The 13,032-nt window shown below is 41.5% G+C and overlaps 1 protein-coding gene across 1 annotated transcript in view; it reads right to left on the bottom strand.

The window, feature by feature from the left end:
* Nucleotides 1-824: 824 nt before the first annotated feature.
* Nucleotides 825-13,032, bottom strand: part of jph1a (junctophilin 1a) — a 29,539-nt gene continuing 17,331 nt past the window's right edge. The window contains exons 3-6 of the mRNA XM_079575738.1: nt 10,865-10,983; nt 3,174-3,919; nt 2,998-3,092; nt 825-2,910 (exon numbers count right to left, since the gene is read on the bottom strand). Coding sequence (XP_079431864.1) covers nt 3,012-3,092; nt 3,174-3,919; nt 10,865-10,983 — 946 coding nt within the window. The 3' untranslated portion in view covers nt 825-2,910; nt 2,998-3,011. The remainder of the gene's footprint in view (nt 2,911-2,997; nt 3,093-3,173; nt 3,920-10,864; nt 10,984-13,032) is intronic.

Below are 13,032 nucleotides of genomic sequence, written 5' to 3'. Positions count from 1 at the left end.
GTGAAATGTTGTGTAGGATAGATTTCCAAGCACTTGAAATGACAGTACGACTGAGTGACACTACTGAACACAAGCATCTGATATTCAGTAGTGTGAAGGTAGCCACAGTAAAACACACGTTTTTACCAAAGACTTATAAGGTTTTAGTTTATATTTATCCACTTAAAGATGGTGCAACCTTATCTTTCCCTTATGCTTAGCCATATTAGAATAGCCACAGTGATATTCTACACGATTACTGACAAGTTGGACATTAGGCCCAGATAAACTTTTTAAGCTTTGAGACCGTTGGCTATTTCTTCCCATATGCCATGGCCAAAGTAAAGTGATAGCTAACTGCCCGATTAGCAATAAACACAGTTATAAATGTAAGTGTTTGTCTATGTGAATGAATTATTTCTAGCTTATATAAATCTGAGACACAGGGGGCAGAGGGCAGAGCAAGTGCATGACAGTGGGTTGGAGATTCCAGCCAGGTGCCACTGCTGCCGTAACTCTACACTAATCCCAGGCAGATCATCCGTGGAAACAGTACGGAGTGGCCCGGGACAAACCAGGACACCTGCCTTAGCCTGAGTGCGCCCACCAGAACCGCGCTTTGGTTTGGTGCCCGGGCAATACCCTCGAGACCTCATTAGGATAAGGTCACCAGGAGGCCATCCTCATTGCTCAGAGGCCAAATGGAGCTTCTGCAATACGGAGAATCGAACATGAGACAGGCATTTTAAACGTTCCTTTGAGACAAGTGAAAATCCTTACATCGGTCAATATCACAATTCAAGAAGACCCCCACCAAAAACGGGACATTGTGTTAGTTAGGCATAACATCTTTATTGTTATACACATCTCCAAAGACTTTGCACAAATCAGTGGGGTATCATAAGCCTTGATATATCAAAATTCACCTGCAGTTCCTCGGTATATCCTCAATAGCTACTGAAACAAATAACATCTTTTTTATAACATCCCATACAGGACATACATTACTATCAATCAGAAATAAAGTATTTTCAGTTTCCACAATCGTGTGCATTACATTATCAATAACAAACAATATTCATATATTCCTTGTCAAAATACAGGTGTGCAAATAGATAGAAAAATACCGACTCATACCAGATTCTGAATTGTGCTCTGTAAAAATCCATACAAACAGTATAGAATATCTATATAGTATAAAGTTCTCCATCATGCAATGTTGCATCTCAGAAAAAAATATTTTTTGATTGGGTGAATGTTATGAATATGGCCTCTGGTCTATAGAACATGTTGGATACTCTTATATTGAGTGCCATTGAGTTCAATAGCAGCATGATTTCATACAATAGAGGGAACATTTACATAAAATACTGACTTGCATCCACCACTAGGGCCCTAAACTGGCAAGATTTGAAGGTGAAACAAAATGGTGTCCAATTTTAACAACAGTCATGTTCAGGAAGTAAATTTAACATTGCCCCTTTAAAGCCCTTTTTACAACGAGCAATGAAAAATGCAATGAAAAAAAAAGTCAGATAATTGGTTTAAATAAAAATCTTGTTAGCCAACTCTGTTTCCATTTGTTAAAATGTCATGCTATATCTGCAACAAAGACTACAGCCAGCTTCAAGTTCAGAGCATGATGACAACGATCAATCGCACATACAACTTATTTAAGACATGTTGTCTGCCCCGCCCCTCTACCGGATCTCACTACCATCTCTGAGGTAAACAGCATCACTGTTAAAGACATAAAGGCATCTCTCCACTCACCCACACACACCAACCCACCTCCACCTGAATAACACACTGTACACAAGACTGTGCAGACCTTGTCTCACAATCATGCAAGCAATGTCGGGCCTAAAGCATCAATGTGGTGATGAAAGCATAAGAATAAATAATGAAGTTCAAGCAAAATGATTTGGCATTGTGACCGTACAATGACACATTTATCCTTCTGCAATAAATAATAAGACATTTCTTTCATCATTTCACAGAATCAACTTGCTTTTACAGCCGAACATTTAAATAAAAATTTACCCACATTTTTTTTTTTAATAAATTTTACTCACAGAATAAATTAAATATATTTTTCTTTTATATCATTATACAAATTCATTTTTGGCAAAAGTTATTACATATTTTTTATATTTTTAGTTAAAAATAAAACATACATTGCACTTCTATTCAAATGAACTGAAATAAATATTTGAATAAATGTAACTGAGAACTGTTTTGCCACTACAAGTGAATGACAGCACATACCCAACATTCAGAACAATGAAAAAGTAAAATAATAATTCATCCGTACCATGCATGGGGAGTGCATAGCAGTGTGTCCTGGGTTACAGTGGACAGAGCTTGAGAACACAGCTCTGATCAAGAACCGATAAGACTGGGTATGAGCATGTTCGCTCAGACTGAGTGCAGGTGATGGACAGGTTTCTGTAGTGAGTAGTGGAAACGCTCTGTCCCAAACCCAGCACACTGCAACTGTACCCCACCCCGCTCTGCTCCGCCGCAGGGCTCACGTCTCCCCATCAAAACGTCAGATGGCAAAATAGAAAGGCAGCTGTTTGCTCCTGTCATCTAAAAGTGCATCTCTGTCCTTTTCCAGCAATGTCCACCAGTCCACCGCTCTTCTCTGCCAAGGCAGTGGGCTTGGTTCGGCACACTTCCCTCCTTCAAACTCTTTTTCTTTGTTTTTTTATATTTTTCTTTATGATCTTGACAGACACCTTAGCTTTCGAGCCAAAGATAGCACTAATTCAGGGACTGGCCTTTTCAAAATGGGCCCATGCCAGGTCGAAGGCAGCTTCCTCCATTTGTCTCATCTGCGGATTCCCAAACACTTTGCGGCTTCCCTGTGCCTCACTGGCGCCATTTTCAAGGCCGGTGATGCAACTGTACCAGTTGCCATGGTGCTCGCTGCCCCAACAAACAAACCAAACAAAACAAAAGGTTGATTACAATATGAGTTGTGTCCATGATGCACGGGTTAAAATTAAACTTTACCTGAAATCACGTCATCAAGTCAGAAAATGAACAAATATGATTGCAAGGCCGATATTCAGCAACATTACCATGGCAACAAGGATAGAGTTTGGACCCTGAAAGACAAGACATCAATAGATTAGAAATAAATTCATACTTGATTTGACAATAGCAAACAAAAAACTGCGGGGCTTAACTGCTTGATCTTCATTTTCCGCCATCTCTAAACTGGCTTTCTTAGTGTCAGCGAGGCTCTTTGGCTTGAGGGAATCTTGCTTCCTGAGTTTCTGGTCAGTCTTGCCGTCCCGCATCGAGGCTGGCTTTGGGACAGGTGTTGTGAGGGATCTGGGGGCCTGTGGGGGCATCCGTGCCAAAGCCAGGGCACTGGGCTCTTCGTCAATATCCTCCTCCGGGTCGGGAGGCGGCGGAAGCCTTGTGGGAGTTTTTACATAATAACTGTGATACTCTGCGTGGAGCTGCCCGTTGACCGGGACAGAGGGAGGCTGAGCTGATTGGGGAGCAGGGGCTGGGGCTGGGGCGGGCGCGACGGCAGGCTGTTGAACTTTGGCTGGTTTTGGCGGTGCCTTTACTTGACTTTCGATACCATCCAGTACTGTTGGTCTCTCTTCTTTACTCATCTTCCTGCTAGGCTTTTCTTCTTTGCTGGTTTTCTGCGCAGTCTTTTCCTCTTTGCTCGACTTGCGGGATGATTTATCTTCCTTGCTGGTTTTGCGGCTGGTGCTGTTGGCAATCTGGCTCTTTTTTTTGCTGGACTGGGGGGAGGGCGGGGGCGTGCCGGTAGAACTGGTCACTGGCGAGCGCTGGGGAGTGGTACCTTTACGGTAAAAGTGAGGAGAATCTCTGGGGTTTCTTTCTGGCTTTTCAACTGGGACCTCTTTGATTTCCACAGGTTCTTTAGTCTGTTGCTTTAAGTAGTCTGGACCTGGAAAACAATAGAAATGTGTTAACACTGGATATCTGTGTTCAAAATCAAATTAGACACATAATAAAGATGCAATATGTAACTTTTTATGTGAAAAAATAACCTTGATATTTGGGCGTATTTGATCTTTTAGTGTCTCAGTGGCTTTATGGGTGCAGCGTGGCACCTTTGCTTTCCCTCACAGTGGCCTCTATGATGCTCCAGAATCAATTGTTGTTGGGTTTCAGGCAAGTTTCTGGTACGAACCCCTCAAAACAATTGATCCTGGAGTGTCACAAAGGCCACTGTCTGGGAAAGCGAAGGTGCCATGCTGCACCCATAACGCCACTGAGTCAGTAAAAGGTCAAATATGTACCAATATTGAGTTGTTTTTTCACTTAAAAAGTTGCATAGTGCACCTTTAACTGGAGCTGCAAAGTATTAAGAAAAACACAGATACTCAATAACTGTCTTGAATATCAATATGTCAGAACAATATTACTGTAGTCATTTACTAAACCACTCCACTACAAAACCACCAAACCCTTTTGTCTTTACGTTGCCATGCGCTTTCTAATATAATAAGAATTAGATAAGATAAGATAGATAAGATAAGATAAGAATTTTATGACATATTGCAGATAGTGGATATACATTGTGTCACCTTATATTCCGATAACAAAAACCCTGGACTCAAAGCTAATTTGGACAATGACCAACTCTATTTTCAGCTCAGGACACCTCCATGCTGGCGCTGCGATTAGCACTCAAGGGTCACAGGTTTGTTTCCCAGGGCGGAACGGGGCCTTTCTGTGTGGAGTTTGCATGTTGTCCCTGTGTCTGCGTAGGTTTCCTCCGGGTACTCCGGTTTCCCCTACCACTAAAAACATGTACAATGGGTGAATCCTCCAGCCAGGTGAAACAGACCACTAGCCAGGCTCCACATCTGGAGATGGGTCCCTGGGCGCGGCATCGAAGGATGGGTCAAATGCAGAGGACAAATTTCTCTACGGGGACAGTATAATATATCTTAACGTTAACCACCTCAGAAATGGTTTGAGAAGCACTGACTGCACTAAGAGATACATTCTTCAGTGGGGGTCCCAAATACACTCCCAGAAAGGCCAAACTTAAAATGACATCCAGCCAACACTAGGTAAACACCACTATACAAGTACAGCTACATGATTAAAAGAAAAAAAAATTTGTTTTGGAAAGTTTTGTGATTATGACTAGATGCAATTTATGTTTTAAAATCAAGTAAGTTCACAGTGTTCATTTTAACATGTCCAGGAGCATTGACATTTGAGAGAAGTCAGAAATATAGTTTGTTTGATACATGTAATAAAATACTCTGAAGAAAAGAGATTTTGGTGTTTGCAGACGATGGTGTTTGCTGCCAAAATAATTGCAGTCTTTTGCAATTTGCTAATTGTGATTTTGATTTGATTGCGAGTCAGCACCAAACTCTATGTACATGCCTAAAGTAAAGATCGAACACACTGATCCACAGTGGTCAGTGTCAGGCAGCGCAGCAGATATTTTAGCATGTGAAGATCCTCTCCCGATGAGTGAGATTTATTACAGAAGTGCTTGGAGAGGAATTCTGCCAGGTCAGCTGGAACATGTTCGAGGACTCCATTACCCAAATGGCCCTGGTGTTTCTTTCATCGAGCATTGATCAAGTGGACTTAGTCTGCAGCTTTCCGAAGACGGTCATTCAGATGAGCATCAAACTGTCAGAGCAATCTCTCCAAAATAAAACAATATCAGAGGCCAATGATAACAAAGCTTTTGGACCCCTCCACCCCAACATAGCAGAACGTATTATAACTTAAAATACACTTTAACATGTGCAGAAAATACCCTGAAAAGAATATTCATGTAGCTATTCAAAATACTAGCAGAAGGTGCAACAGAAGAAGCAGTCCAAATTAGTATTTAATTAATAATGATTAACTACTAATTATTAGTAGTTAATTAGTAATAATTAGTGAAGGTCCAGGCTTTAAAAGTCAAGATGATTTCTCCACATGACATATACCAGAGTATGGGCTGACAAACTCAAGTCTTCAGGTATGTTTTTGTTAAGTATGTATCATTATTCCATGATTAAAAGCACAAAAAGTCAATTTTGCATACTTCAGTAGTAGTAGCTTAGTGCTCTTTATCACTAAGCCCTGTAATGACAATAACACTCTTTTAAATGAGTGTAAGAGTTTATTAGATACTTTTTTTTTGAGGCTTTCGTGGCCCATGTACATTTTAATATGTGTTGCTGTGATGAAACAATATTCAGTAATACCAATAACACTTTCTCTCTCGTAATCTGACTTGTACTACAACAGCAGTTATTATTTGAAATGGAGTTATGATGAGTTGTTTTCATGTTAATCTGTGGCACATTTTCTGCCCCAGTGAACTCTTGGCACACATGCATACACACTGGATGCACTCTGCCCGACCCCTCCTGACCTGAATATGAAGTGTCAAACGAGGGGGGTCCTTTCATTGAGCATCTGTAACGGGGGTGGGCTTCATAGTGCATACAGTTATCACATCGGTGGCTTTAAAACGTCACTTGAGTTTTTACTGCTGAGTTTCTGAGCTGACTGACAAGAACAGACCTCAGGCAGCCACTGTGTGACACGTCTTGTTTAATCACTGCCGTCGACATCTTCATTAGAGGAATGAAGAAAAGATGAGTAAATATCCCCGCCTAAGACGACATGTCATCCTGAGTGTTGCCGCACTCGGGCATATGCTACATTAGAAAATACTTATTCATTAGTAAGAGCACAATTGCGGAGAGGTATAGGTGCACTTTACACAAATAGAGGTTGTTACTGTATTTCAAACGGAATATACAAGTGAAATATCTGATACTGCTCCTGCTATTACTACTGCCGATTCTACTACTACTACTACTACTGTCTTATAACTCATGGTCACTATCCTGGAGATAAAGCCAAAGACAACATTTCAATCAATCCAGTGTAAATGAGAATACTGTAGGCCAATTTATCGTCTACTTATTGCACACAAAGCTTTAGAAGTACTGCTCACACTGTATTCGAGACAGTCTATGAAGCTGTTCTGTGGGTTGTTATCTCAGCATGGTCTTTGCGCTGTTCAATTTAAGATTCATGACTCAATTTGTAGCTCTTCCCATTCTTCTCTGTCCTCCTACTTGCGCTGGCAGATGGGCAGAGGGGAGCTGTTATTGTTTGTTCCGATTGCGTCTGAGCACATATGAATTAGGCTCTCGAGCACATGCAAAACGAGCCACCTTTGTATGTGGCTTTAGTGGCTTCTTGTGCGATCGTTCGACTTCCTGTTGTGTGGTTGCCATATGCACAAAACGGATCTGGAAAAGAGCTGAAAAATGTGGGGGCGAGAGTGGGTCAGATGGTTGCGTGGGTGGGTAGTCTCATGACCGGAAGGATTGTAAGTTCCGATTCGAATCCCGGCTCCCGAAATGGAGACGGTTGTTGTGTCCTTGGGCATGACCCTTCGCGTACCTGTGTATGAATGTGATGAGAGTGAGTGGTTGGTGGTGGTCAGTTGGCCTATAGCCTTGACGGAGGCCATCTTTGTGGTGTGATTGTTATTTTGTTTTCACTCTTTATAGGACACCTAACTATTTTTGGTAATTTCCCCACACTTTACATATGGCTTCCCTGCTGCACATCATTATAAGGTAAAGAAGCTTGTAGTCCTCACTCAGCCAATCAGAGGAGATCACCCTAAATCACAGATCCCACCACTGTGGTATTTGACCAATCAGCAGAGACTGGTTGTGCTCTCAACTCCCTGTTTTCTCTGAAGTCTGAAAAAGACCCAACGCTGGCTAAATTCAGGGTACATTTCTTCACATAACTTGAAACTCACACATTTCATTGGTGAATAATGGTTCTCAGTGATGATATATGTGTTGGTTTTGGAGGACGGAGTGAAATAAGTGAAATTACAGCATTAAAAAGGCAGGCACCATATTTGATCATATGCCCTGTTCACCTAAAGTTAATTAATTTTGTCAATATTTGGACATGCCCATTGCATCTATTATTCATACTTACAGTTTTTTCTTGACAAAAGAACCAATAAACTCTAGGACTTTGTTTTTATGTTGCCAAAAGTTATTTTAGTACCATTTTTAGGCAAATAATATTGGAGGTGAGTGACCCCGCCCACTGCACGTAAAACACAATCACATTACTAAAACTCTTTTTGGTAACAGGTGTGATCATTCAAACATCAATATCACAATATATCTCCTGAATATCAGCACCCTCTGAGACCTTAAAGTACTTTTTGTATATTTTATATGTAAACCTTTTTTTTTTTTTACCACTTGAGGGCAAGAAACCAACTATGGTAACTTCTCTCACATTAATATTCTGCATGATAATGATTTTTTTTTTTTAATGTTGCAAAAGAAACAAACTTGTGTGATGTCCCCCAATAACACTCTTAATTTGAAATTATTTATTTCAAAGTATGAGTGTCCTATAAAGGGTTAACAAAATGTTTATACAACTTCTCTGTGTATAGAGTTACCACAAAGCCTCCGTCAGTCTTTTAATCTCTGGTGATAAAAAAGATCATCTTGACATTGCCGTGGCTGTATTGTTAACAATAAACATATAAAGTACTGCAGCCCACTTAGCTTGGGCACCATCCATTTAAAGTTTATTTACCAACAATAAAGTGGTCTCTGCTAACTTTTTGGCATGGCACCTTGGCAGAGCTTGACTGGCTATCATTGCTCCTCAACTAAATCCACTTTCTGATTTCACCCGTTTGGCTAAAGGAGGTTACAGCTGCTCTATACGGGCATGTGTAGCGCCGTACAGAGCCCCTCTCAGAGCATAAGGATTCCAGCTATGTCTCCATTAGATGCATCAGACCCCAAAATAGCCCAACGAACGTCAGCGTGTAGGCCCTGCCCCTCTCACCCTCTCTGCTCTCCTGCCGGGGTGTTGTATGTAAACCAATCATAAAGGTCAGGGCCCTGTTCGCCGCGACCCGCTCCGGGCTTTTGAAGTGCACTCTTCCCCAAGCAAGTGATAATCTGCTATGAGTCTGAAACGCCAATTACGAACAACAAGGGGTTTTAGGGTCGTTACCTCAGAGGACTTTGAAAACACTTACTAACACTTTTTTTGTTGAAAGAATGAACAACAGAGAGCAAAAGATACTGTGTACATGCATTGTAACAAGGACATGAGTGAAGCATTTCCTTAAAGACAACACAATGAACCCATGTTGGCAAAGGATGAGTGAAAGTAAGAGACAAAAATATGAAAATAAAATGATAAAAGGATAAGAAAAGTTAAGTTACTGTGTGTAAAGTTTATTTACAGTGGATGTATCTACAGTTGTACAGGTAAGCCCTGAATTGTGCCTTCTTACTTTCATAAACTAAATAACACAGGCTGTTTTGTTTCTACCATGACTCTGTACCTGTGAAGTGACCCTCTGAAGATTGTTTTGGCCATAGTGCGCTGGTGCCTGTCTGGCCGGACTCTTACGTGCAACATCAAGCTCAGATATCGCTCTGCACTGCACATCATGACGACATGGCTCACACACTCATTCATGATGTGACATATAAGGCAAAGACGACGCGAGGTGGACTTAAGCCCGACGGAACTTTTTCCACAACAACACTCCACCGGACGTTTCCCTGACCCTGGCGCACTATCTGCGGCTGTCGACAAGGGGCATGACTTCAGCGGAGGCCATTGTCTATCTATTTGTCACTCACTATTTGCTCGTAGCTTCTGGCAAGTGCCCAAGGTCAGCCAGATCGCAGGCCTAAATATATTGCGCACAGAAGCGCGTCGAGCTGCTACACATAAACAAACGGGAAAGGTATTGCACTTTCACACCTCCTAAACAAAGTGGCAGCATTGTCCATTCATACAAATCCATGTCTTTATTTACTGCCTTGTCAATCTCTAAATAACACCTGCAAATCCCTTGGAGGTGACCGAGGTGGAACTAAAGATTAACGTTAGTAATTTTTCTTTTTCTTATCACTTTTTAATAACCAGAGTATCAAAGTAAAAAAGCTCTGTCTTGCAGTAGACTCCAGCAGGGTGTTGTTTGCCAGAGAATTCAGGAATGTCACTTCAACTACTACTACTACTACCAGAAGTGGGTAGAGTAGCCAAAATATTTACTCAGCTCAAGTGCGAACAACGTACTACTTTGAAATCATTTGAGTCAAGTAAAGTATGAAAAGGGCCTAGTGGAAATACTTGAGGAGCAAGTATTAACTGTTATTATATTTTTGTGTTGTCGTAATAGAACAGTTATCCAAGTGAATGCAGTTGAGTGACTTTACTTAACTCAAGTAATGTTGAACTAAAAGTGAATGTAACAGTACTACTGCTCGTGCTCATGCTACTACGATTACTACAGCTCCTGCTACTACTACACTTATGATAATACTGGTGGGGAAAAAAATGTTGGTGAAAAATGATTTGAGTCTTGTCCTCTGTGCAACAAATGTTTCCTTAAGGTACATTCTGTCTGTCATGATAAGAATCTGAATATATTCACACGTAAAAATCAGATGAACCAAAGCTATTATGAGCCCAAACAAAGCGTTGGACCAGAGAACAGCACTGATTCATTTTAGGAGATACGAAATGCAAACAAAGCATCCTTTATGTTGTTGAAATCATCCCCAGTAGCCCTGCAGTGTTTTGTTGCTATCCCCACAGACCAATCTGGGAGCTTTTGTCCCACCACACGAGCGTAATACCGACTACATGGCCTATGTAAACAGCTCTAAAACTGTGCAAACATCATCACTCAGTGTCTGCCTCTTCACTGTAACCCAAAAACATGGGTAATGAGGAGTATAAGAGCATAGGGACACTACAGGAAAGAACAAGGCTCTCTAACACTTCCTCATGTTCTGGTAAAACGGCTCTGGTTCTGACTCGGAGTCACCTGGTTGGTAGAAGTTTGGGGAGAGCTCTCTGGCGACCGCTCTTGCAATTTCGGAGTCATGCACCGCTGAGATGCACGCCTGGTCTGCAGCTTCAAACTTTGTCCTGGCATGGGCCGTCCTGAAGACAAGACAAACAGAAAGACAGAGCGTTATGTAAAATGACACTTTCAATATTGTTCATCTTTTTAGGTTAAGTCACTGAAGCCATTTGCAGAACAGTCACAGCGCTAACAAACACTAACAACAACAAGCTCACAAATTCATTCACATGGCTCGTTTTGTTAGTGTGGTGATTGTTTATGCCTGAAGACAATAGCACAGTACCAAGCCAAAGAGTAAATCATAGTTTCACACCATAATGATTATTTGCAAGTCTACAGGTACAACATCGAATACACTTTCTCCAATGGCCTGGACTGAAAACAAAAATGTGACACATTTGGCGGCCATGTCTTAGAGCTTAATCAGGGTTGGAGCATTTTGCTACCATCAGAAAACATGAGTATACTGTGCATGAGCTGAACAGAAACTAGACGATAGGGCTCCTCGTTTATTGAAAAAAGAACGCTGAATGCTGAATATTTTCTGTTTCCTGAACAGTCATAAAAGTACAAATGATTTGAAGTATTCCTCGATTGAGGAGAGGTCTCTGTTTCACACCTGCCCCCTGCTGGCCAGTCCTCACACCTGCGCAAGTAAACTGAGCAGCGCGGCCTGATGACATCATCACACAGCGCTGTTTTGTTGAGCCATGGCATGCGAAGGGAAAATAATCCCAGAAATTGTTACGTATTGTTTGTTTGTCTTTTTGAATAATAAACCAATTTTTTTTTTTAAGTTTGTTTGCTATTTTTGTAATTTAGTGTCATAATCAAAATCATAACTAAATCTCGATCAATTGCACAGCCCTACAAGAAGAGCTGTTGTATAAAATATCTAATGAATGAATCATCTACCTTCTGTCTGCAGACTGAGATTTGCATTTCATTGTGGAAAGATGTCCCTATATAATGGCTCTGGACGAATACAGATAAAAAAGACAGAAAAAATTCAGAGTTGGAACTAAAAAAACAACAAAAACAAATATGTCCGTAAGAGCACACTTTGTAGCAATCAATAGTGATAAAGAGCACATGACAGGGCAGGCCAGACCACACTGATCTGAAGAGTATCAGTCTAAATGTTGACAGCTGTTGTGTGGTGTCCTGCCTAATCCCACTCATCAATCCTCCTTCCCTCCGCCTTTCGCCATCGCCTTGCTCCAAATCTCTAAAGCAGGCATTTCTTTCCTCATTTGTCAATTGACCCTGCATTTATAAATCCCTTTAGTTCAGACTGACACACTGAAATGCGCATTATGACGATCCCTGTACTCGTTAGCAGTGGCACAGGGGGTCTGCAAGCGACTGGATCCAAGGAAATAGACGACATTCTACAACCAAAAGCATATTTCAATCTCTCTCTTGTTTGGAGCTAATAAAAATGCATGAATGAACCAGTGCAAACAGGATGTGGCACTTTCCCTTTCCTTAAATAACAGACCAGAGACAAAGAAAGTCCATTCAAATCTGTGACCAGCTGCAAATGGAAAACCCAGTGTCGGAATTTCACACTGCATTGCTTCTTGTTCTTACCTACTAAAACATGCCCGATCACTTGTTTACCGGAGACGCTTAGTGCAACAACATAAAGACGTCTATTTTGAAAAGGTGTGAAGCGCACGGGTGACTGGGCGCAGAGGTTGTTAAATGTATAATGGGGCTTAGCGGCGCTATTGAGGCGAGGGAGACATGGGGAGTCATGAAGGCAGAGGCGCAGGCTGTTCCCGGATCGGGCAGATAGGATGTCTGGTGGTAGGAGGTGGCAGGAAGGATGGTGCAGCAGGACAAGAGAAGAGTGACTGTTGGAGTGAGAGATTGAGACTTGAGAAAATGCCGACACGAGAAGGGGAGACAGGCTAAGTTAGATTCGGCTGGGAATTATCGTTCTAAAGATAAAGCGCCCGTAAGAATGTGTAGTGTTTGTGCGACCAGGCTGGAAGGTACGCAGCAAAGGCTTTTGGGGGGAAAAGAAATCAACTGAGACTTTTCTGGAGTGCATTGCAATTGTGATTAGATTTGTACTTTACATTTTAAAGTCAAGACTCAGTTCACGATTCGTTTGAGAG

Source organism: Gobius niger, assembly GCF_951799975.1.
Source record: "Gobius niger genome assembly, chromosome: 18".
NCBI lineage: Eukaryota > Metazoa > Chordata > Actinopteri > Gobiiformes > Gobiidae > Gobius > Gobius niger.
This window is presented reverse-complemented; position numbering and strand designations above follow the sequence as displayed.